This window comes from Carcharhinus amblyrhynchos, chromosome 9, assembly GCF_965287045.1.
Source record: "Carcharhinus amblyrhynchos chromosome 9, sCarAmb.v2.hapA, whole genome shotgun sequence".
NCBI classification, from domain to species: domain Eukaryota; kingdom Metazoa; phylum Chordata; class Chondrichthyes; order Carcharhiniformes; family Carcharhinidae; genus Carcharhinus; species Carcharhinus amblyrhynchos.
The window spans coordinates 15,911,329-15,937,096 of NC_137332.1; the positions used below are offsets into that span (position 1 = coordinate 15,911,329).

The 25,768-nt window shown below is 43.6% G+C and overlaps 1 protein-coding gene across 1 annotated transcript in view; it reads left to right on the top strand.

Moving 5' to 3' along the window:
• Positions 1 to 25,768, top strand: part of btbd8 (BTB domain containing 8) — a 93,845-nt gene that overhangs the window by 45,463 nt on the left and 22,614 nt on the right. The window contains exons 9-13 of the mRNA XM_080195205.1: positions 5,273 to 5,361; positions 5,482 to 5,584; positions 13,770 to 13,952; positions 19,871 to 20,008; positions 21,257 to 21,386. Of these exons, the coding sequence (XP_080051331.1) occupies positions 5,273 to 5,361; positions 5,482 to 5,584; positions 13,770 to 13,952; positions 19,871 to 20,008; positions 21,257 to 21,386 (643 nt within the window). The remainder of the gene's footprint in view (positions 1 to 5,272; positions 5,362 to 5,481; positions 5,585 to 13,769; positions 13,953 to 19,870; positions 20,009 to 21,256; positions 21,387 to 25,768) is intronic.

Consider the following 25,768-nt stretch of genomic DNA (forward strand, 5'->3'; position numbering starts at 1 on the left):
AGAACTGTCTATCCAAATTGACAGATTCCATTGAAAGGAGACACAGCCAGTTGTGCAGATAGGAAGTTACAGAATGACAGATTATGTGAGTGGATAGGACTTCGAATGGAGTTCACAGGAGCTGTGACTCATTCACTTCAGATCCAAAAAAAAAGGTGCATTTCAATCTTTTTCTTAATGGACAGAATTCAGGAACAGTGAAGGAACAAAGATTTGTTGGATGTCTGCACTAAAAGCTAATTGAAATGTCCAATGGTAATCAAAGTAGCAAATGGATTTTATCTTGAGGGAGCTAGGTTGCAAAGTAAGGGGGGGATTGGGTGGGAGTGGTGGGGAAAACCGTTAGAATTATAAGAACATAAGAACATAAGAAATAGGAGCAGGAGTAGGCCATCTAGCCCTTCGAGCCTGCCCCGCCATTCAATAAGATCATGGCTGATCTGTCGTGGCTCAGTTCCACTTTCCCGCCCTCTCCCCATAACCCTTAATCCCTTCTCTTATCAAAAACCCATCAACCCGCTTCTTAAAAATATTTAGCTGCTCCAATTCTACACAACTTTGGTCTGACACTATTCCGCTTTGGGCACAGCACCTCGTGTGTTGGGCCTGGAGGGTGGTAGCACCGGGCTGACGTTCACCACTGGAGTTGTGTGAAATGGGCTGGTGTTCCCTTGAGTGCAGGATACTGAAAGGTGATTTGTTTAAGTTATTTCAGTGTCACAAATAGGCTTACATGAAGTCACTGTGAAGATCCCCTAGTCGCCACACTCTGACACCTGTTCGGGTACACTGAGGGAGAATTTAGCATGGCCAATGCACCTAACCAGCACATCTTGGACTGGGAGGAAATCGGAGCACCTGGTGGAAACCCACGCAGACACGGGGAGAATGTGCAGACTCCACACAGACAGTGACCCAAGATGGGTTTCGAACTTGGGTCCCTGGCGTTATGAGGCAGCAATGCTAACCACTGTGCTGCCCTGATCAAGGTGTTTAAAAGCTAAAAAGATTGACTAGGGTAGATCTTGATAGGTAGTACCAAAGAAAAGCCAAGCAGCATGCCTTAATGATATCGGCTGGTGGCTCTGACATCTATCACTATGAAGTACTTCAAAAGGTTAGTCGTGGCACAAATCAATTCCAGCCTCCCAGACTATCTGAATCCACTACAGTTTGCCTATTGCTGCAGCAGGTCCACAGCAGATGCCATTTCCCTGGCCCTGCACTCAACCCTGGAACACCTAGATAAGAACATAAGAACATAAGAAATAGGAGCAGGAGTAGGCCATCTAGCCCTTTGAGCCTGCCCCGCCATTCAATAAGATCATGGCTGATCTGTTGTGGCTCAGTTCCACTTTCCCGCCCTCTCCCCATAACCCTTAATCCCCTCTCTTATCAAGAACCCATCAACCCGCTTCTTAAAAATATTTAGCGAGGCAGCCTCCACCACTTCAACGGGCAGAGAATTCCAGAGATTCACCACCCTTTGAGTGAAGAAGTTCCTCCTCAACTCCGTTCTAAACCGCCTCCCCTTTATCTTGAGGCTGTGCCCCCTAGTCCTACTGTCTTTTTTGAGCGGGAAGAGTCTCTCCACCTCTATCCTATCCATCCCATTCATCATCTTATACGTCTCAATGAGATCTCCCCTCATTCTTCTAAACTCTAACGAGTACAAGCCTAGTTTATTCAGCCTCTCCTCATAGCTCAATCCCCTCAACTCCGGTATCAGCCTAGTAAACCTCCTCTGCACTCCCTCCAGGGCCAAAATATCCTTGCGCAGGTGCGGATAACAAGGACAGCTATGTCAGACTCCTATTTCTTGATTACAGCTCAGCCTTCAACACTATTATTTTCACAAAACTCATCTCCAAACTCTCTAGCCTGGTCCTGGGCTCCTCCCTCTGCAACTGAATCCTGAACTTCCTAACCCACAGACCACAGTCAGTAAGGATAGGCAACAACAATCCACGATCATCCACAGTCCCACATTGCTGTGTCCTCAGCCCCTTGTCATATGCTCCTTATACACCTATGACTGTGTGGCCAAATTCCCCACCAACTCTATTTTCGAGTTTGCTGACAACACCATAGTGTGACAGATCTCAAACAATGACAAGACAGTACAGGAAAGAGATAGAGGATGTGGTGAACTGGTGCAGCAACAATAATCTCTCCCTCAATGTCAACAAAATGAAGGAGATTGTCATTTATTTCAGGAAGTGTAGTGGAGGGCATGCCCCTGTCTACATCAACAGGGGCGAAGTAGAAATGGTTGTGAGATTCAAGTTTTTAGGTGTCCAGATCTCTCTCAATCTGTCCTATTCCATTCCCCCCGCCCCCACCCAATGCCAACACTATAATTCAGAAAGCCCACCAACGCCTCTAATTTTACAGAATAAGGAAATTTGATGCCAACTTTTACAGATGCACCATAGAAAGCATTCTTTCTGGTGTGTATCACAGTTTGGTATGGCTCCTGCTCTGCTCAAGACTGCAAGGAACTACAAAAGGTCATGAATGTAGCCCAATCCACCATGCAAACCAACCTCTCATCCATTGACTCTGTGAACACTTCCTGCTGCCTCAGAAAAGCAGCCAGGATAATTAAGGACCCCATGCACCCTGGACATTCTCTCTTCCACCTTCTTCCATCGGGAAAAAGATATAAAACTGAGGTCAAATACCAACCAAGAACAGCTTCTTACCTGCTGCCATCAGACTTTTGAATGGACCTACCTCACAATAAGTTGATCTTTCTCTACATCCTAGCGGTGACTGTAACACTGCATTCTGCACTCTCTCGTTCCCTTCTCTATGATCAGTATGCTTTTTCTGTATAGTGCGCAAGAAACAATATTTTTCACTGTTAACACGTGACAATAAATCAAATCAGTAAAACTGTGAAAAAGGCAGGTGTTCCCTTGAGTATAGGATGCTGAAAGGTGATTGGACCAAGGTGTTTATAAGCTAAAAAGATTGACTAGATTGGGTACATCCACAGAAAGTGTTTCCTGTGGATAAAATGAGCAAGTCAGCACGGTGTTAAAATCAGAACTGGGCTATTTGAGAGGGGGGAAATGGGTTTCTTTTTTAACAAAGCAGAGTATAAACATGGAATCCCCCCCCCCCTCCCCCTACAATATCATGGATGCCGGGAGAATTGGATCGATCAAAATTCTGGTGATGTATTTTAGTTTTGGGACTCAAAGATGGGCGAGTGCAATTGAGGTTCAGACCAACCATGACCTGATTGAGTAATCTTCTCTTTCCTTTCATCAGGAGAGATGAGAACATCTCATGGGATGGCACGGTGGCACAGTTAGCACTGCTGCTTCACAGCTCCAGGGACCTGGGTTTGATTCCCAGCTTGGGTCACTGTCTGTGTGGAGTTTGCACCTTCTCCTCATGTCTACATGGGTTTCCTCCAGGTGCACCGGTTTCCTCCCACAGTACAAAGATGTGCAGGTTAGGTTGATTAGCTATGCTAAAAATTGCCCCTTGGAGTGCTGAGATGCATAGGTTAGAGGGATTAGTGGGATATGTAGGGATATGGGGGTAAGGCCTGGGTGGGATTGTGGTCAGTACAGACTCAATGGGCCAAATGGCCTCATTCTGCACTGCAGGGTTTCTATGAACATGGGGATTGATGGCATTCTGTTCCTTCCCCCATGTTTCCACATCTTATTTTGATTATGGTACTGTAGGCTGATATTCTGAAAAATTAATTGGCCAAAGTGAAATGCAAAATGAGAGCGGCAGAATGTTTGAAGCCAATGCAGTCAGAGAATTGTTGGGAGATTTTTTGTTTAAAAAACCTTCAAGTAAAGTGGAGAAAATTTACATAATTCAAATAAAAACATCTCACTTGAAGCTGAAAAAAGTATTTTATTTCTGGCTGAACCAGTCTCTGAACAATACATTTTAAATGCTGACCAAACAACATCTTTCCAGCATTTTTGCTTTGGTTTCAGTGGGTGGCACAGTGGTAGCACTGCAGCCTCACAGTGCAAGGACCCGGGTTTGATTCCGAGTTTGGGGCACTGTCTGTGTGGGGTCTGCACATTCTCCCTATATCCGTGTAGGTTTCCTCCGGATGCTCCGGTTTCCTCCCACAGTCCAAAAGATATGCTGGTTAGCTGTGCTAAGTTCTCCCTCGGTGTACCCGAACAGGCACTGGAGTGTGGCAACTAGGAGATTTTCACAGTGACTTCATTGCAGTGTGAATGTAAGCCTACTTGTGACACTAATAAATGAACTTAAAATTAAGGTATATAGTGATTGCTACTTTGATAGCTGCCAAAAAATCAATAACTATAGCTTTGCCTGCTTCCAGCAGAACTATAAGAAGTCTAGTTGACCACTCTCTGGTTTAATAGTCAGTACTTTACTCCTTCCCAAGTCATTATTTTCCCACATTCTGAACTTTTGCGGAATTGCTGCACAGTGACAGATTGAAGAATGCCATTTGTTCCTGGATATTTCAATAAAAAGGGTGACATGGTGGCAGAGTGGGTTGCACAGCTGCCTCAGCGCCAGGGACCCGGGTTTGATTCCCAGCTTGGGTCACTATCTGTGTGGAGTCTGCACATTTCCCCCATGTCCGTGTGGGTTTCCTCCCGCAGTCCAAAGATGTGCAGGTTAGTTGGATTGGCCATGCTGAATTGTCCCCTAGTGTCAGGGGGACTAGCCAGTATAAATGCACTGGGGTACGTAGCTGGGGCCTGGGTGGGATTGCGGTCAGTGAGGACTCGATGGGCCAAATGGCCGCCTTCTGCATTTTAGGATTCTCCGAACAAATGACGCTCTTGTTGCTGATTACGTTTCTGGAATTGTGTTTGGAATTTTGTCCGGTTAGCAGATCCTGCTTTCCCACCACCCACCTCCCTGACGGTTACCAGTGTGATTTGCGAGGCACAGCGGAGGACTTAAGTGAATAGGATATCCGCTGTGTCTTCACAGAATGCATCGCTGCTTGATATTGCTGAGGAGCGGATGGGAGCAGCATGTGTTTAAGACCAGGAATGGTATATTTGCCAAACAAATCGAACTTAACCTTTTAACTTGGTTTTCAGCGCTCACGAACTGTTTGCTACCTTTGGTTTCCCTTTTGGTGGGGGGGGCAGGGGAGAGAGGGGGATATAGATTTCGTAATAAAAATGTTATGTTGCCAGTGTGCTAATTATGGAGGGAGATGTATTTAATATTAATTGCATTCAGTCAATGCAGTCTGTTTGCCTCCTGTCTGATTGCTTTCCTTTTGATTAATTTATAGCCTGTTATTGGAATGCAACAATCTATCCTGGAATGCCTGCAAATATCTCACTCTGTTGGAATTAATGGCCTTTATAGTTCCTGCATGAGGTAAAATAATGAATGTGGTAAAGTAATGCATGTGGTGTAAATCTCCAGGTGCCTAGCACAACTTTTGTTTTTTGAAAGAAAATTGTGCTGAAATTTGTGGGTGTTTTTTTCTCTTTGCAGATGGATTACCAAATACTTTGTGAAGTGCTGGTCAGGGAAGAATTTTTCCCGTCTACCAGTGGAACTGCAGAAAGCCTGTTTGATGTCCATAGTCCAGTCTTTAGTAAGTCACTTCCGTCGACACTTTTCATTTATCTGTTTAAATTTGCATTGCAGTATCCATTGCGAAGGCTGCTCAAAGCCAGAATGGAGATAATGGGATATCTCCCTATAACTGGAGACCACACTGCTGTTGGGTGACTGGGCTTAGTGTTATCCGCATAGTCCCTATTATTATGGGCGGCACAACAGTTAGCACTGCCGTTTCACAGCACCAGGGACCCGGGTTCGATTCCCAGCTTGGGTCACTTGTCTGTGCGGAGTCTGCACGTTCTCCCCATGTCTGCATGGGTTTCCTCTGGGTGCTGCAGTTTCCTTCCACAGTCTGAAAGATGTGCTGGTTAGATGCATCGGCCATGCTACATTCTCCTTCATTGTACCCAAGCAGGCGCTTGGGGATTTTCACAGCAACTTCGTTGCAGTGTTAATGTAAGCCTACTTGTGACACTAATAAATAAACTTTATGTAGCTATCCTCCATTCTGCATTTTGCTGGTGCTGTAACCCTGTTTCTTTGGGAGATTTGGCCCTAGTTTTTAGAAACTGTAGTTGGTTTGCTGTGAGAGATCTCTTGACTGTTCTGACATGAATCCCATTCCATCTCCCACCAGTTCCAGCGTTCATTTCCAAATTCAGAAGCCCATTGAGTATGGTGATGTTGACAATTGGTAACCTCGAGCCCTACTGTGCTTGTTTGAGTATGGGAATTATTTGTGTTGCGTACCTAGGATATATGTTACAGAAATCGTCCAACCAACCTTTTAAATTCAGAAATAAAAACATTGGCGGTAATAAATGTGGCCTTGTAGCTATCAGATTATTGTTTCAGTAAGAAGGAACCTAGGGTAGAAACCTGTCATTTTTGTCTGGTTTGGCCATGTACAAGTCCCACACCAATTGTGGTTGACGCTGAAGTGACCTCAAGCCTCTAATTTACAGGATGAACAATAACTGTTGGCCTCACCAGCAGTAGCCACATCCCCAGAAGGAATGATTTAAAATGGCATTGTATTTCGTGCAAGACTCTCTCTCGGGATGATCAAGTTGTGGGGAATTTTGTAAGCGATTGTATTTTAGGTATCAGTCAATTAAATGAGAAGTTCTGCTTGTGTATAAATTCCAGTATTAAACTACTAAATCCATCTGTAAGTGTTTGAGGCCCTCGTCCCTGTGGTGCTCCACAGTTTGCCAATCCAAAAAGACTAATTTATTGCTGCTACTCTGCTTCCTGTGGGCTAACCAGTTCTTTATCAATACTAATGTTACTTCCTCCACTGTGTTCTTGACTTGTGTAATAATCTTTGTTGTGGCTCCTTATCAAGTGCCTTTTCAAAATCCAGATACATATTTACAGGTTCCCCTTTATCCACATTGCTTGTTACTTTCTCAAAAAACTCATAAATTGGTTAAACATAATTTTGTTTTCATAAAACCATGCTGACTCTGTCTGATCACATTGATTTTCTAAGTGCCCTGTTAAAACCCCCTTAAGGGTTTCTGGCAATCTCCCTATGGCAGATGTTAGGCTAACTGGTTTACAATTTCCTGCTTTGTCTCCCTCCCTTACTGAATAAAGGTGTTACATTTGCTATTTTCCAATCTGCTGGGACCCTTCCAGAATCAAAGGAATTTTGGAAGATAACTAATGCCTCTACAATCTGCAGCCACTGGTTTTGAGACTCTAAGTGCAGGCCATCTGGTCCTGTGGACTTGTCAGCCCTTAGGTCAAACATTTCCCAGTATCTTTCACTGATCTTGCTGATTCTTTTAAGTTCCCCCCTCCCTTCACCTCTTGATTTTCAAGTATCTTGAGGAAGTTTTCTAAGACAGACACACTATGTGTTATGTGCATCCACCATTTTGTTGTCCATTATCAATTCCCCAGGCATGCAGTTAACAGGCCAGCACGAGTTTTAGTTGCTCTTTATTTAGCCACAGATGATGCATTCTTCTGAGTGTCTCTTTCTTACTCGGATGAATCTTTGCTGAGAGTTATTAAATGTCACCTCAAAAGTCTGCCACTTTGATTTAGCCAGTTCTACATTTTAGCCTTAATTTTTTTTAAAAAAGGCATTCATTAATGGATGTCACAGGTGGGGGCAGTATTTGTTTCTCATCCCTAATTGCCCTTGAACTGAGTGGCTTGCTGGGCCATTTAAGGGGGCTTTTATTGCTATGGATCTGGAATCACATGTAGGCCACACCAGGTAAGGATGGCAGATTTCATAGAATCATACAGTGCAGAAGAGGCCCTTTGGCCCATTGAGTCCATGCTAACACAAGAGAAACACCTCAGCTCCCACCTAATTTCATCTGCCAGCACTTGGCCCGTAGCCCTGAATGTTATGATGTGCCAAGTGCTCATCCAGGTACTTCTTAAAGGACGTGAGGCAACCCACCTCCACCACCCTCCCAGGCAGCGCATTCCAGATGGTCACCACCCTCTGGGTGAAAAAGTTTTTCCCCTCATCCCACCTAAACCTCCTGCCCCTCACCTTGAACCTATGTCCCCTCGTGACTGACCCTTCAAGGAGAACAGCTGCTCCCTATCCACTCTGTCCATCTCTCTCGTAATCTCGTTCACCACGATCAGCTCGCCTCTGTTTTCTCTGCTCCAATAAAAACAACCCAAGCCTATCCAAGCTCTCTTTACAACTTAAAACGTTCCATCTCAGGCAGCATCCTGGTAGATCTTCTCTGTGCTCCCTCCAGTGCGTTCACATCCTTCTGATAATATGGTGACCAGAACTGCACACAGTACTCCAGCTGTGGCCTCACCAAAGTTCTGTACAATTCCAATATGACTCCTCTGCTTTTTAATCTATGCCTCGATTGATAAAGGCAACTGTCCGATAAGCCTTTTTCACCACCCTACCAACATGGCCTTCCTCTTCCAGAGACCTGTGGACAAACAGACCGAGGTCCCTTTATTCCACAGAACTTCCTAATGTCCTAACAGTCAATGAGTACTTTCTTGTCAAATTACTCCTTCCAAAGTGTAATACTTCTCACCTTTCAGGATTAAATTCTGTTTGCCACTTATTTGACCATTCCGTCTATATCTCCTTGTAGCACAAGACACTCTGCCTCACTGTTAAAACCCGTCCAAGCTTTGTGTCATCCGCAAACATACTAATCCCCCCCCCCCCCCCCCCCCCCCGCAACATGGTCATCAATGTCATAGAAATTATAGAACTCTACAGTGCAGAAAGAGGCCCTTCGGCTCGTCGAGTCTACACCAAACACAATCCCACCCAGGCCCTACCCCCATATCCCTACATATTATACCCATTAGTCTCTCTTACACATCCCTGGACACTAAGGGGCAATTTCTTAGCATGGCCAATCAACCTAACCCGCACATCTTTGGATTGTGGGAGGAAACCGGAGCACCCTGAGGAAACCCATGCAGACACGAGGAGAATGTCATTTATATAATTGACAAATAATAGGGGGTCCAACACGGATTCCTGTGGTACGCCACTGGGCACTGGCTTCCAGTTACTAAAGCAGCCTTCTGTCATCACCCTTTGTCTCCTACAACTGAACCAATTTTAAATCCACTTTATCAAATTATCATGTATCCTGTGTGAATTTACCTTCTTTAAGATTCCCATGTGGGACCTTGTCAAAGGCTTTGCAGAAATCCATATAAATGACATTGACTGCACTGCCCTCATCTACACACCTGGTCACCTCAAAAAAATTCAATCAGATTTGTTCGGCATGACCCCCCCCTCTGACGAAGTCATGCTGACTATCCCTGATAGAGCTTTGCCTCTCCAAGTGGATATATAGATGCTCTCCTTAAGATGTTTCTCTAATAGTTCCCCGACCACTGATGAGACTCACTGGTCTGTCATTCCCTGGTTTATCTCTGCAACCCATCTCAAATAGTGAAACCACATTAGCTGTTCTCCAATTAGCACCTCCCCTGTGACCAGTAAAGAATTGAAAATTTGGTTCAGAGCCCCTGCTATCTCCTTCCTTGCCTCCCACACAGCCTAGGGCACAATTCATCTGGACCTGGGGATTTATCCACTTTTAAGGCTGCCAGCACCTCCAATATCTTGTCCTTTTTGCTCAAGTTTGCTCAAGAATCTGTCTTTCTGCTGAATTCCATACCATCATCCTCCATCTCTTGAGTGAAGATGGATATGAAGAATTAATTCAACACTCTACCAGTATCCTCTGGCTCCACCCACAGAGTGCCCCCTCATGGCCCTACTCTTTCCCTAGTTATCCTCTTCCCATTGATATATTTATAGAATATCTTGGGATTTTCCCTACTTTTACCAGCCAGAGCTTTCTCATCTCCCCTCTTTGCATTCCTCATTGCTTTCTAAAGGATGTTAGTGAACCAAATGGGTTTTACAGCAATTGACAATGGTTTTGTGGTTATCATTGGATTTTTAATTCCAGATTTTTATTGGATTCAAATTTCAACATTTGCCATGGTGGGATTTGAAACCTGGACCCCCAGAGCAGTGCCCCTGGATTGCTAGCCCAGTGACAATGCCACAGCCTTCCCAAACCAATGGGCAAGGTCAACTCAACAACAAGCAGAGTCTCATGAGATTCTTTTAATTTTAAAATGGCTCTGAGCATGCTCTACACTGGAGGCCCTCTAACTTGCTGCATATGCATCGTAATCAGTTTGAGAAGCCCCCCACCCTCTGGCTCCTGCCAGCTACACTTTCCCAAAGTGATATTGTGTTAAACTGAAGTGGGGACTGGTCATTTCTTTAATCTGGGGACTGTGTGCGCAGCAAACTGAATTTTAGGCACAGACCAAATATATATTTAATCAACTGTGAATATAGTTTGCCATCAAATGGGGTCACTGTCCGCTACTTTTGAGGAGTTGCCAGGCCTGGCAGGTAACCATTGATCTGTGGATTGTCTGTTTCAGTATCTGTTCGTGCCTCAGTCAGAGACCCTGTAAGTGAAGCTACAGATGGGGTGGAATGGGGATGTTGGAGGAAGCAATCTTACAGCACAGTGGTTAGCACTGCTGCCTCACAGCACCAGGGGACCCAGGTTCCATTCCACCCTCGGGTCACTATCTGTGTTGTGTTTGCACATTCTCCTATGTCTGTGTGGGTTTCTTCCGGGTGCTCCAGTTCCCCCCACAGTCTAAAGATGTGTGGGTTAGATTGATTGGCCATGCTAAATTGTGATTTAGTACCAGGGGGATTAACAGGGTAAATTTGTGGGGTTATGGGGATAGGGCCTGGGTGGGATTGTAGTCGGTGCAGACTCGATGGGCTGAGTGGTCTCCTGCTGCACTGGAGGATTCTATGATTCTACTTAATCCCCTCTCTTATCAAAAACCCATCAACCCGCTTCTTAAAAATATTTAGCGAGGCAGCCTCCACCACTTCAACGGGCAGAGAATTCCAGAGATTCACCACCCTTTGAGTGAAGAAGTTCCTCCTCAACTCCGTTCTAAAAGGTGCTTTGTGCTGCATGGGGAATTGGAGGGATGAAGGGGGCAGTTGTTGGCCGGATGTTTCCAATTGATTGTTTTCCTTCTGGGAATTTGAAGAAGGTTGTGGATGAGAGCCTGTCCTGGGGATGGTGTTGAATTGCTGGAATGTTCTTTCTGGTGTCGTTGAGGAGAGAATCACGCAACAAAAATAAAACCTAAAGCATTTGATGGGGAAATTGCACAATGATTGATGTAGACGTGCTGAACAGTCACAATGTAGATGACAACCAGCTTTATGAACAAGAACTCTGTTCTAAAGATAGATACCAACCACTGTTTAAATCTTTCCATCTATAAACTTGAATGTAATAAGAAAAGGAGGATTTATTGAGCGCCAAAGACTGTTAATAAAATCAAAATAGATACCAGATTTGTTTGCTTTGAATGTGGTTGACTCTATATTGGCTTAGAAGTCCTGAGTACAAGTACAACACAGTTTGAAATCTAAATCTCCTGCTGATATGAAATCCAATTACAGCTGCTGCAGCATAACTGGGGGAGGATTTGTGAAGATTTATTTCCTGATCTTGCCAGAGTTCATCTACAGCAGTATTCTGAACCTCCCCAGACTGAGCAATCACTGGATGTTTCTTCTCTTGCCTGGTTTCTTTGGGGAGGAACAAGGGAGGGAGCAAAATTTGAGTCCTGAACTTTTGTGGCCAAATGAGCTTCCATTGGTCATACAGAAGAACGCTTTGGCTCCCTTTTGTGGATCATTTTGGAAAAAGAAACTCGTGCCATTTATAGAACATTCTAGCGCAAAAGGAGACTATTTGAAGTCAAGCCCATACCGGCTGTTTGAAAATTGTCCAATTTAATCCCACTTCCCAGCCTTTTCCCATAACAGTGGAAATTAATCGACTTCAACTGTCCAGTTGCCTTTTGGAAATGACTATGGAATCTGCTTCCTCCACCCTTTCAATGCGTTCCAGATCTTAAACACTCTGGAAAATAGTTTATCTCAATTCCCCTCTGGCTCTTTTGACAATAATTTTAAACGTATGACCTCTATTTACTGACCCACTTGCCAGAGGAAATCATCTGTCGTTCCTTGTTCCAGCAATGTTCCCTCATAATTTTGAATAATGCTTTTCATTTGCTCCCCTAACTTTCTCTGCTCCGAGAGCTATCTCAACTTCTCTGATCCAAGGCCTTAACGTTCCTCCTCGGGTGTAGTACCCAGCATTGACTACAATACTCCAGTTGAGACCCAAAGAGTGGTTTGTAAAGGTGAAGCAAGGTTTACTTGATTCTGTATTCAAGATCCCTATTCACAAAGCCAGTTAATTCCATTTGCTTTCTTACCTCCCTTATTAACTTGCCCTGCCACCTTCCAAAGATTTGTGAATATTTGTCCCTCAGTGTCACTGCTCTTGCATCCAACTAAAATAGTACCATGTGATTATACTGCCTCTGCGTGTTGTTTCTCTGAAGGTGCATTACTTCACATTTATCCTCATTAAACTGCATAACTGACCATTTCACCTGGTCTCTGTTCTCCTGCTTACTCAATATTTACTGTATTGTCATGTTTTGTACCATCTGCAAGCTTCCCAATTTGTCACTCATTTCTACGTAGAGACATACATAGAAAATAGAACCAGGAGAAGGCCATTCAGCCCTTCAAGCCTGCTCTGCCATTCATTTTGATCATAGCTGATTATCAAATTCAATATCCTGATACTGCCTTCCTTGCTCATCTTATATGTAACAAGTAAAGCAATGGTCCTGATACCAAACTCTGGGGGTTATATTATGATCGCTATTATCCAGATGTTCTTTCAGTGAGGCACACTGCGTTGTCATTATTCCCAAGAATGAAATCCAACACTGCTTCATTCCTTGGGCTATAATAATACTAATTCAAGGAAGGCCTCCCGCGTACATTTTAGGAATTCTTCACTGTTCTTGCATTTTATTTTATTTGTGTTTTATATCTGTCTGTTTTCAGAAAATTGAAGTACTCTGCTTTTATTGTTGTATTTGGCCTCTGATTTCCTCTATCTTCTCTATTTGGAGATTTAAAATGAACACTTGGAGCCTTTTCTGTTTCTTGGCTCTAACCATATAGATTCAGCCTGCGAGTACATCACCTGTGTACAACTTTACCCTTGATCCATTCTGTCACCTTTCCTCGTATTAGATAAGTGTAAACTCCAGTAAGACGATTATGTTTCAATTTTTTGACTGTTTGGTTTATTTATTTATTTATTTATTAGTGTCACAAGTAGACTTGCATTAACGCTGCAATGAAGTTATTGTGGAAAATTCCCTGGTCGCCCCACACTCTGGTGCCTGTTTGGGTACTCTGAGGGAGAACTTAGCATGGCCAATGCACCTAACCAACACGTCTTTCAGACTGTTGGAGGAAACCAGAGCACCCGGAGGAAAGCCACACAGACGTGGGGAGAATGTGCAGACTCTACACAGACAGCGACCAGAGCCGGGAATCAAACCCGCGTCCCTGGTGCTGTGAGGCAGCAGTGCTAACCACTGTGCCATCATACCACCCACCTATTTAATACTTAATTAATGCAGCACTTTGAACTAAAATTCAAAATGTTTGATAAGCAAAGAATCTATTATAAAGACAGATTAAATAAAATGGTAATGTGCACAGGTTTCCTTTTAAAAAGAGACTCTTGGCTACAGTGAGCAGTAGAGCGCACAGATGATTGGTGTATGTACTTGTCTTTCAGCGTGTGAAGAATGTGGTTTCAGTGCTGATGGAAAGTGACCGCTTGCTGTGGAGCCTTCCTGAGGTGAAATGGGCAGAACAAACTATTGCTTTGACACAAGAACTGCAGGATGAATGCATCAAGTTTATTGTACCGCACTTCCTCGAGACCATCAGGAGTAAAAGCTTCCTTCATCTGTTAAAAGTAAGATCTCTTTTTCTTATCCATTATGCATCCCTTATGTTTTAATGTGAACGACTCAGCTTTTGAAATGAAGAATAAAAGCAAATTGCTGCGGATGCTGGAATCTGAAACAAAAAGAGAAAAATGCTGGAAAATCTCAGCAGGTCTGACAGAATCTGTGGCCCAGGACACTACCCTGAGGAACTCCTGCAGTGATGTCCTGGAGCTGAGATGACTGACTTCCCACAACCATCTTTCTGCGTGCCGGGTATGAGTCCGTCCAGTGGGAGTTTTCTCCCAATTCCGATTGACTCCGGTTTTGCCGGGGTTCCTTGATGCCACGTTTGGTCAAATGCAGACTTGACATCCAGGGCAGTCACTCTCATCTCAGCTCTGGAGTTGAGCCATTTTGTCTGTGTTAAAACCATGTCTGTTCTGAGATCTGGGGCTGAGTGGCCCTGGCAGAACCCAAACTGAACATCAGTGAGCAGGTTACAGCTCAGCAAATGCTGCTTGATAGCATGATTGATGACCCCTTTCATCATAGTCCATTAAGTTTTACAGCACAAAAAGTGGCCCATTGTATCTGTGCCGGCCAACAAAACTTATCTATTCCAATCCTATTTTACAGCACAGTCCATAGCCTTGTATGCTATGGCACTTCAAGTGCTCATCTAAACTTTACAAAACTAAACAGTGAACTTGTTAGGCAGTCCCTCTGAGTTGAGAATTACTTACTTCTATATTGAAAATGAGTTCTCAGGTGACTGAGGAGTCTAATACGTGACCTACAGTCTCTGTCACAGGTGGGACGGACAGTGGTTGGAGGAGAGGGTGGGTGGGTGCCTGGGTTGCCACATGCTCGTTTCGCTGTTGACACTTGGCTTCAGCTTGCTCTCAGCTAGGAAACTTGGTGTTGAGGTCCTTTTCCTTCATTTTAGGCAGTCTTGAGCCCAGGATTCCCAGGTGTCAGTGGGGATGTTGCACATTTTCAAGGAGGTTTTGAGGGTGCCCTTGAAATGTTTCCTCTGCCCTCCTGTCCTCACCTGCTGTGCCGAAGCTCTGATTCAGAAGTCTCGTATCAGGCATGCGGAAAGTGTGACCCACCCAGCAGAGCTGATTGCGTATAGAAAATGCTTCAATGCTGGGGGTGTTAGCCTGTGTGAGGACACTGACATTGGTGCGCCTATCCTGCCAATAGATTTATAGGATCTTGTGGAGGCAGTATGGGTGATAATTCTGTAGGGTTTTGAGGCACGGTGAACCGTATAGGAGGGTCTCTACTGCTCTCTAGACCATGAACTTGGTGCCAGATCTGAGGTTCTGGTCTTCCTCGGGCGATTGAAGGCGATGTTGGATCATGTCGTCAAGGTTGACCTTGTTGACAGAGGGTTCCCAAGGTAAGGAAAATAGTTCACTTTGTCCAAGGTCTGGACATGAATTTTAATAACTGAGGCAGTGTTGCCTAGTGGGGGCAGGTTGGTCACTGTCTTATGAATTTAGTGTAAAGCCCATGCCTCAGGTGTTAACGATGGCTTGGAGCGCAACCTCAGTGTGCACAGGCACAAACGTCGTTTGCATCCTGTAGTTCAGTGACAGAATGGGATGACCTTGGATCCGGCCTTCAGGCAGTGGAGGTTGAACAGATTCCAGTTTGTTCTGTAATTTAGTTCCATTCCAGTGGGGAACTTCCCGAGAGTGAGATGGAGCGTTGTAGCAAGGAATATCGAGAAGAGCATTGGTCTGCTGACACAGCCTTGCTTGGCCCGAGACCAGATGCAAATGGATTTGATGGTCAGGATCATGGCTTGCCTGTCATTGTGGACCTGGCAGAAGATGGTGACAAACTCTTTGGGGGCAGCTGAAACAGGAGGACATTCCATAATCCCTCGTGGTTGAAAGTATCAAAGACCTTTTGTAAGGTGAAAAAGGCCGTGTACAAGGGTGAGTGCTGTTCTCTGCATTTCTCTTGGGTAGTTGCCACGTGGTGAAGATCATGTCCCTTGTACCCCTTTGTGAGTGGAATCCGTACCATGACTTTGGGAGGAGTTCTTCGGCAAAGGGAGGAGGCAATTAAGGAAGCATCTGTTCCAGGCAGGATGGTGAGGATGAAGTGAAGTATGTTTTTTCCTCTTGGTTCCTTCGTCACCTGTGCAGACCTAATCTTTCAGCTATGTCCTTTAGAACTCAGCCAGCTTGCTCAGTACTAGTGCTACTGAGCCACTCTTGGAAGTCCCCCCATTGAGTACCTTCTGCACCCTTGTCATTCCCATTGCTTCCTCTGAGTGGTCCTCAATATAGAGGAGTACTGATTCTTCAGCTGAGGGGGTGTTGTACATGATAAGCAACTGGAGGCTTCCTTGTCCATGTTTGATCTGATTCTTGACGTCTAGAGTCAATATTGAGGATTTGGGGCAACTCCCTCTTGACTCTCTACCACTGGAGAACTATCTCTGCTGGGTTGGTCCTGCCGGTGAGACAGGACAAATGCAGGGATGGTGATGTCTGCGACATTGTCATACTCGTGGAAATATACCTTACAGGGTGGCACACGGAATCATACCTGGTAGGCCAGGCTGTTGTTTGACTCATCTCCCAATTTTGCCACAAGCCCCAGCGTTGGCTGGGCTGAGTTTGCCATTGTAGTTTCCAGCCTGTGGTTCGATACCAGGTCGTCCATCCAGTTTCATTCTTTTGAAATAACTGAGTAGCTTCTTGGCCATTTCAGAGGGCAATTAACAGTTAGCCACATTGCTGTGGGTTTGGATTCGCATGTAGGCCAGGAAGGTTAAAGGTGGTCAATTTCCTTTGCTAAAGGACTTTCATGAACTAGATGGGTTTTTACAGCAATTGACAATGGTTTCATGAACATCAGTAGCCTTTTGATTCCTGGTTTTTGTATTGAATTTAAATCCTCCCAACTGATGTGGGTTTTGAACCTGGGGTATTGCTCCAATGTTGATGGCTGTGCCTTTAGTTTCCAAGGTCCTGACCTAAAATCTGGGAATTCCATGCTTCTCTGCCTCTCTAATTCCTTTTCCTCATTTTATGCTTGTCCTTTAAACAACTACTTTGGCCAAGTTCTTGATTATCTGCATTAATATCTCTTTGAGTGTCCAATTTTAACTTTAACTTTGTTTGACAATGCTGTTTTTTTCTTTATTAGTGTCACAAGTTGGCTTACATTAACACAACAATGAAGTTACTGTGAAAATCCCCTAGATGCCACACTCTGGCGCCTGTTTGGATATGATGTGGGTATGCCGGTGTTGGACTGGCGTAAACACAGTAAAAAGTCTGACAACACCAGGTTTTAGTCCAACCTATTTATCTGATAATAGACTCACAAGCTTTCGGGGTTAGCCCCTTCGTCAGGTGAATAGAGAGTTCTGGCCTCAGACAGAGCATATAAAGCACAGACGGTTTAGAGATTACTGATTAGAATGCGAATCCTTACACCTAACCTGCTGTTCAAGACCTGAAGTGGCCGACAATGTGAGTGGAAGGAGCACTGATCACAGTTTAAAGAGATGTGTATTGTCTCCAGACAGTACAGTAAGTGAGGTTTTGCAAACCCAGGCAAGTGAGTTCCGCGCACATGAGGACGGTCTCAACAGGGATCTTGGGTTCATGTCGCACTATCTGTAACCCCCGTGACTTGCCTGGGTTTGCAAAACCTCATTTACTGTACTGTCTGGAGACAATACACATCTCTTTAAACTGTGATCGGTGCTCCTTCCACTCACACTGTCAGCCACTTCAGGTCTTGAACAGCAGGTTAGGTGTAAGGATTCACATTCTAATCAGTAATCTCTAAACTGTCTGTGCTTTATATGCTCTGTCTGAGGCCAGAACTCTCCATTCACCTGACGAAGGGGCTAACCCTGAAAGCTTGTGAGTCTATTATCAAATAAATAGGTTGGACTAAAACCTGGTGTTGTCAGACTTTAGCCTGTTTGGATAGACAGAGAACTTAGCATGGACAAAGCATCTAATGTTCCTGTGAAGCACCTTGGATTATTTTATTGAGTTAAGGGCATTAGAGAACATCTCAGGAGTGCATGTAGCTCGTTGCGAAAAATGCTCATTACGATATCCGGCTAAAGCAGTTAAATTGTTGCCTCATCTCTGGTCTGTCCCACGTGGATCTGAGATGGACGAAGCTTATGCTGCATCTTCTCGGAAGCAAGTAGTCAACCGCCTTATCAAAGAGCTTTCCCTTACTGCCTGTAGTTGAGAGCAGTTGAGTACTCCTAATGCAGGACATCTTTGCAATTATCCAGCTCCCACTTCATTCTTGGATGCTCTGAGCGCAAGAGCAGTATAAAAACACACAGGAATCCACAATGATTTTATTTTTCAACTCGGGTTCTACTTTCAAAAACCTGATGTGCACCGTGCGAAATACCTTGCTGGCAGCCAGCTTTGATCTCCCCTATTGGCATGGTGTGAAGTGTTTGCTTGCACGTGTTTCGGCAGCTAACAGATGGATCAAGGGCTCATGCAGGCGAGCTGCTCAACTTGCTCAGCCACTGTTTTTCCCTCACATTTCAAGTTGGCATAAACGTATGAAAATACAGGCACACTCATCTCGCGAGCGCAAGGAGCAGGCAGAGGGATGAATGAACAGTAAGGAGAGAACACCTTGAAATTTTAACAAGAGATTAAAAAGGGAAACGTGTTTTTAATCATGGTATCGAAACAGTCAGTGGTGCCGAGAACTCCAGCATTCTGCAGCACCGTGTGAAAGGGCGAGTTATCGCTGCCAAGATTCTTGATGCAATGTTCTCAAAGTTTGTTTATTGTCGTAAGTAGGCTTACATTAACACCGCAATGAAGTTGCTGTGAAAATTCCCTAGTCACCACACTCCGGCGTCTGTTCAGGTACACTGTGGGAGGATTTAGCATGGCCATTGCACCTAATCAGCACGTGTTTCGGACTGAGGGGGGAATCTGGAACAGCCGGAGGAAACCCACACAGACACGGAAAGAACGTGCAGACTCCGCACAGACAGTGACCCAGCCTGGGTCTCTGGTGCTGTGAGGCAGCAATGCTTAACCACTGTACCACAGTAGTTGTCCATCTTTGGGGGAAGTAACCAGCAGAAATCAAATGTTTCCCTAGAAGAAATGTGCACGTGTCTGGCTGTTCTATTACAATCTCTTGCGGTCAGAATGCACGGAGCAGGTTTGGGAACAACTCCCCTCTCTACTTAATAGTGTGCATGATGCAGGATTAAAAAGGAAGAAAAGCAATGGAAGCACTTTCAGTCTCTTACATGAGCATTCAAGGTTTTCCATCAGAACAGGATGACTGTTATACACAGGTTCAGGCTGCTAAAAATAAATCATGCTTAAGTTTCACATGTCCTGGCTCCAGAGCTTTCATATTTGTACTGGAACTGCTTTTGATTTATTACACAGCACTAATTACTTTGGGGTTTTTTTAAATATAATTTGGAGTTAAATTTAATAATGTGACCTTTCTGCTTGCGTACATAAATGTGAAAGTTCTGGACCAAACTTAACCTCTTGTGTGGGAACATTTGCATTTGGATGATGGATATTTGTAACAGGTAAGAGTATGCAGTAGGTGATTTATTTTTAACAGACGTCTGTTTCCTTAGCACAATCCATCTTATCTGTCATATATACTCCAGGCTACAGATTCAGCTGTCCTGGGGAATATGTTACCTTGGTTTCAAGAATCCTTTGGGGCAAAGTACACTGGAAATGGAGCAAATGAGAGCGCACCTGGTAATGTGCTCATCATTCCTCCTGCACAGGACTAAATTAGCTGCATATTTGGTGTGCAGAGTTTGATCCCATTCGCTATTTAATGCAGAAGCCAGATTCAACATTCCTTTTCACTAGTAGGTGAAAGAAGAAGCTACATTTGGTTTGAAAATGTCAGCTATAAAATAACTCCCATCTTCTAGGCGCAGAGGATGAGCAGAAGGCCATATCTGGTGGAAAGGATTTTTGCAGCTATCGAACAAAACATTACAGTGACAGACGGTTGCTTGCAATTTATCGCCGTGGACTTGTTAAGGAGTCAGGTGGCTTGCAAAGAGGTGGTAAGTATTTAATCATCCGAACACCTAGGCTTGAGTTTCAGTGGGAGTGGGAGAGAGTTTAGAATAGTTTGTTTCCAAAGCAATGCACAGCACGCTGCTGGCCATTAACACAAGCCATTGCCAGAATGTATTTGTTCTTAACATGGTAAATAATGAATCACAGGGAGCAAAGAACAGTACAGCACAGGCCCTCAAGCCTGTGCTGATCACGCTTACCTATCTAGACCAACTATCTATATTCCTCTATTCCCCGTTTGTTCATATGCCGATCAAAATAAGCCTTAAATGTAGCTAACATGTCTGTCTCAAGCAGTTCACTTGGCACTGTGATCCAGGCCCCCACCACCCTCTGCTTTTTATAAAAAAAATCTTCGTAAGAAGTCTCACAACACCAGGTTAAAGTCCAACCAGTTTTTGATAGTAAACCCCACAAGCTTTCGGAAACACTGTTCCTTCATCTGGGATGTGGAACCTTCCACATATCTGACAAAGGAACAGCGTTTCTGAAAGCTTGTGGGTTTACTATCAAATAAAGTGGTTGGACTTTAAACCTGGCATTGAGAGACTTCTTACTGTGTTTACCCCAGTCCAACGCTGGCATCTCCACATCATTTTAAAAAAAAACTCCCCCTGCACATTCCCACTGAACATTCCCCCCCTTAGCACAAACTTGTGCCCCCTTGTAACTATCATTTCTGCCCTGGGAAAAAGCTTCCTACAGTTCACCCAATCTATACCTCAAAATTTTATAAACTTCTATCAGGTACAGTACAACTTCTTACTGAGGCTGCATCTGCCCGACACACAACTCTTGGCCACTTTTATTTCAGCAACAAAGACTGACTGACAGCTCCCCTAAAGAGCAGGAGGATTAATTAGTTTAATATAGCGGCTTCCATGTGGAAACTTTTTTCTCTGCCAGCGGTGTGGATCGATCAGTTCATTCATCTGGGGAGAATTTGACCTTGTGGCACCAGGAAATAGCTGGATGCTGCTGGTTAGTAAACCACTGCAGCAAACAGAGGGATTACACTGTGTGATCTCTGCACCGGCTGAGTGTCAGTGTCTGAAGCTGAGGTTTTATTCCTGGTTTTTTTTTAAATCCCTACTACACCAGCCGACTGTCCAGGGACAGCAAGTGACATCATTGATTAGCTGGGGGAGTTAGCAGATTCTGGAGTGGAATAATGATTTGGTTACTATAGTGACGTGCTTTTTACCAGCTCCTGATTCGTTCTCCTTGCACAGGGTTTTGCGAGTGAGATCTCGGCCCTCTTTGACAAGCTCTGGACGTTTCTGGTTCAGTCTTTTTATGCAGTTCGTCACACGGAAGGCTGGAAGCTGATGAAACCTCAGGACCAGGAACAAATACAAGCAGGTTCGTAACAGTGGGGGAAGAAAAATACATAGCAGGTGGGGTTGGGGGGTAGGGGGAGGGTCTGGCTCTGGCTCTCATTGGAGTTTTGTCACCTACAGCATTGCTTTTGCCAATAAATCTGCGTGATTGCCTTTGTTCTCCCGAGCAAGTGTAAAAATGTGGGTAGGCTTTGTGTGTGCACTGGTTGTTCTCTCTAATGTTACAGTCCAGAGAGGTGCACAGTAAAATTATCAATAATTGACCAGTCTTCTGAGAGGGGTTAGACATATGCTGTTTTAACAGCTATGACCATTTACATTGTTGGCTGCGAATATCATAAAACAAGAATGGGGTCAGTCATAGTGTTGCAAAGTGTGTGACTGGGGTTTACCCTTTCTCGATCCAGCCTTGCTTTTTATAGTATTTTGTTCAGTTTGAGTAGGTAGATAATTCATTGAATCTTTTATTCCCCTCCTTCCCCACCCTGTTAAGAAGGTTAGGAGAACCTTGGACAGGCGGTGCTGTAATGTGCGATGGGGATGGTCCGCGTACGTGATTTTTTTGTCCTGGACGATTGGGAGTCTTGGTTTATTTTGCAGGTTGCTGTTATTAAGTCAGCTAAAAGCGTCCCCAAGGATCTGGGTGGTTATTTAATAGTTTTTACACACCACCTTGCTCCAGCATACTTGATGAGGTTTTAATTGCTGGATGGGGTGAATGTTGTGCCTTTTTTTGCAAAGTCTAACGCAAGCATGAATTAGACTGTTTTATGGGTGTGAGGTTAGAGAGCAAATGTAGTTTGAAGTCTGCTTTGAAAGAGACTAGCAAATTAAAAATCATCTTTTACAAAGCTTAAAATCTATGTGTTACATTGAAGTGGTGACTATGCCTATTTATTAATAGCTACGCTACAAGATTAATAAAAAATGATTATTGGCATTCTCATGAATGCCATCTCTAGTCAAACTTGACCGTGTATATGTGGAAATCGCCCTTAGATAGATGGTCATGTGTGGGCCACTTCCTAGAGCCTGTCCCAAGCAGTTGTAGCTGTTTCGCCCTCTCTGCAGATTAGCTACAATAAGTACAAAGAAAGTTTATCCCTGTGTTTAGCTGAACAAACTAGGAAGATGTTGCATGTAGATGGGTTTTAATCTTGTTTGATGTCAACAAAGAGCTCTCAGGACAGACACCTCTCTGCTAATACTGTACACCCCAGACATTTATCCTGGGTATTGAACAGCAAGGAGACAGCAGTGCAACTTCAATCTGCTGGATGCTGAATAAATGAGTACCAGTTTTCAAATTAAATATTGTCTTTCAATTATCTCATTCCAGAGTGTGTGTTTGTTACCCAAGCTTCGTGGAGGTAATGAGACAGATTTAGTATCACTAGATCTTGGATTCAATTTTCATCTGTCCAATTGTTTCATTTATTTCACCGTAGAATTTCCAGGATAAATTTAAACAGTAACATGGATGCAATATACAAAATATTTGCTATTTAGCTTTCTTGGGTAAGGGTCAAGAGGTAGTCGCCTTTGTTTTATTTTTAGTATCCCCTTGTATTGTGTTTCACATTATATAAGGGGGTGTGCGGATTAGTGTCCCCTGTTTGAGGCTTGCTATGGATCAGTGATGCCAAGATACCATAATGGGGCAATTAGAGACAGACTCCATAGAGCTCCTTGGCCAGTGTGGAGGATTGAACCATTGGCATTATTAAGCACCGCTTTTAACCATCGGAGCTATCCTTAAAACACACACCATTGCTGAGGCTTGGTATGAACATATTTATTAAAAAATATTCATGTTTCTGTACTGCATACACCTTCTATAATAAATAGCAAGAAATAATGAATGTTCTCATCTTTCCATACGCTGTGTAACCCTGGTAGACACATTTAAGGAAGAGTTTACCTGAAGAGAAATCAGTTACTCTGCAATGTCGTGCCTTGTTACAATGATGGTGATTATCACAGAAAACCCTGAATGGATATAATTTTTCAGTTTCCTTACTCTCATGCATACATCTCAAATTATTTCCATTGTTCAAAAGCAGTTGATTATCGGTGGCCAACGAGAAAGTGGTGGAAGCATTTGGAGTGGTTATAAGTAATCCAGGAAGCTGACTGATAAATAAGCAGCATTTTTTAATTTTATTGCTGATGGGGATACCTGTGCAAATGTAAGCCCACAACGTAAAATCTCTCCTTTCTTTTTTTTTACTTGGCTGCCATTCCACCTGCTCCCAGGCATCTTCAAATGTGACTCTTCAGACAGTTGCAAAAGAAGCACAACAGTGACTGTCCCTCTCTCTCCCTCCGCTTGCTGCCTGACCATAGTTGAAATTAGGAATGTGCTGGAATGGAGAAGCTGAAAGGAGTTGACAATGTGGAAACTGTCTTCTCACTCTGCCTCTGCGCCCTTCACCAAAGCATTACCCTGTCAGTTCCAATTTTAACGCACCCAACTTCTAATTCCTGAGAGGAACACACTGTAAAATAATTACTAGGCAATTATTTAGAAGCAATCCAAGATAGCGCCATGAAATAAAATTTGATGCTGTAATTACCAGGAATGTAAGGATAATCGAGGACAATCTACCACTGTAGGAGATGTATAATTGGCCACTTTTTGTCAGTGTTATGTCCTTATTCACTGAAGTGTAACAAACGTGCTGGAACTAATTTGAAGCAAATCACAGGCTAAGCTGTTTTTAAAAACTCAAATAGGATTTCAGTTCACTTATTAGATCTTTTGAATGTTTAATATATGCAACTTTCTTTTTCAAAGGAAGATCCATTGTCATAGTGCACTCATCAACAAAATGAATGCATTATTTTCCCTGGCAGGGGAGAGTTGACGATCAGGCACGTTGATCTCCCAGAATGAGGCTGTCCCATTGTGCTGGGGGTGTGCTGACACCTGCGATGGTGGTTTGCCTATACTATGGTAGAGTAAAGGATCAGGCTAGCCAGTGAGGTTAAACCAAGGTTTTACCTGATGCAATTTTTCAATGCCACCTCGGTTTTACAATGGCTCATCCTGTCAGCTTGGATCTTGTTTGCCCTTCATCTGGGGACCATGTTTGGACTTTAATTAGAATTAAAGTACTGAAAGGTACCAATAAAAAAAGGTCTGTAAAACAATTGTGTTCAAATTATGTTAAATACCACAAGAGTATCTTGAGTGGCTTTGCTTTGTGATCCACAAAGGATGGGTTTAAACACAATCCAAGGGCATTTTTTTAAAGAAATATTTTAGATTTGTATTCCATTTCAGCACATCACTTCTGGAAGGCGGTAACAACTGTATTTTCCTGTTTCTTCGCCCAGATATCTAATTTCCATTTTCCCTTCTCTCGGGTTTTGCTTTTGAACCTTATCCATTTATACTCCAGAATGGCTCGTGATGGCATGCTGGAATATAAAAAGGCTTTACTGATTTTTAAACTAAGCATTTTAAGAAGGAATAGTGGAGAGGTCCTATGTTTGTGTTGCCAAAAATTACCTGATTATGTTAAGTATTGAGCAATAATTTTCCACCATTTGGCCTACTGAGATTTCGACAAGGAGACTTACGAACATCTAACCAGTTTGGATTGTTACTTTTAGAACAGAGAAATTTGATGAATCATTTCATATTCAAGATTATAGGTTTTGGTCGAGTAAATAAAGGGAAACTTTTCTTTGGCAAAAGGGTCGGTAATCTGATTTGAGATCGTTGGTAAAAGAATCGAGGTTCAGGATGGAGAGGAGAATTTTTTTTGACAATTGAGTTATGATCTTGAATCCATTCCCTGGAAAGGTGGTGAAAGTGGATTCAATAGGAACTTTTTTAAGGGAATTGGATAGATACAGAACCACTAGGGCATGGGACTACTAAATGGCTCTTTCAAAGAGCTGGCACTTGCATGATGGGCTGAATGGCCTCCTATACTATAAGGCTCTATCAAACACTTTCCTTCATCCATGTTAAGGGCGACTCTGATAGGATGCAAGCTATTCAGAGTGGAGACATCTGAAGGTTCATTTTAGTCTCATATTTCAAGTCATAACTCATTGCAAAACTAGTCTGATTTTAATAGCCACAGTAATTGGGCAGAAGTGTCCAAGTTTCAAGAAAGTGACATTTGATCACCAACATTTTTACGTGTAGAAGATTTGCCTGTTTTTTTTTGAGACTACATCTGAAAATGACTGGAGGCAGATGGGGGTCATACAGCAGTGTCCCTTCACTTCTGAAAGGTTTCTAATGTACTACACGAGATACTCTTTGCAATGTAATTTGAAGTATAAAAGTAAGTCAAGAGGCTTGGACTCAAAATAATGAGGCACATTAAGAATTGATGCAGCAAATTCTACACAAGGATTGATTAACATATTGAATAACCTCTGGAA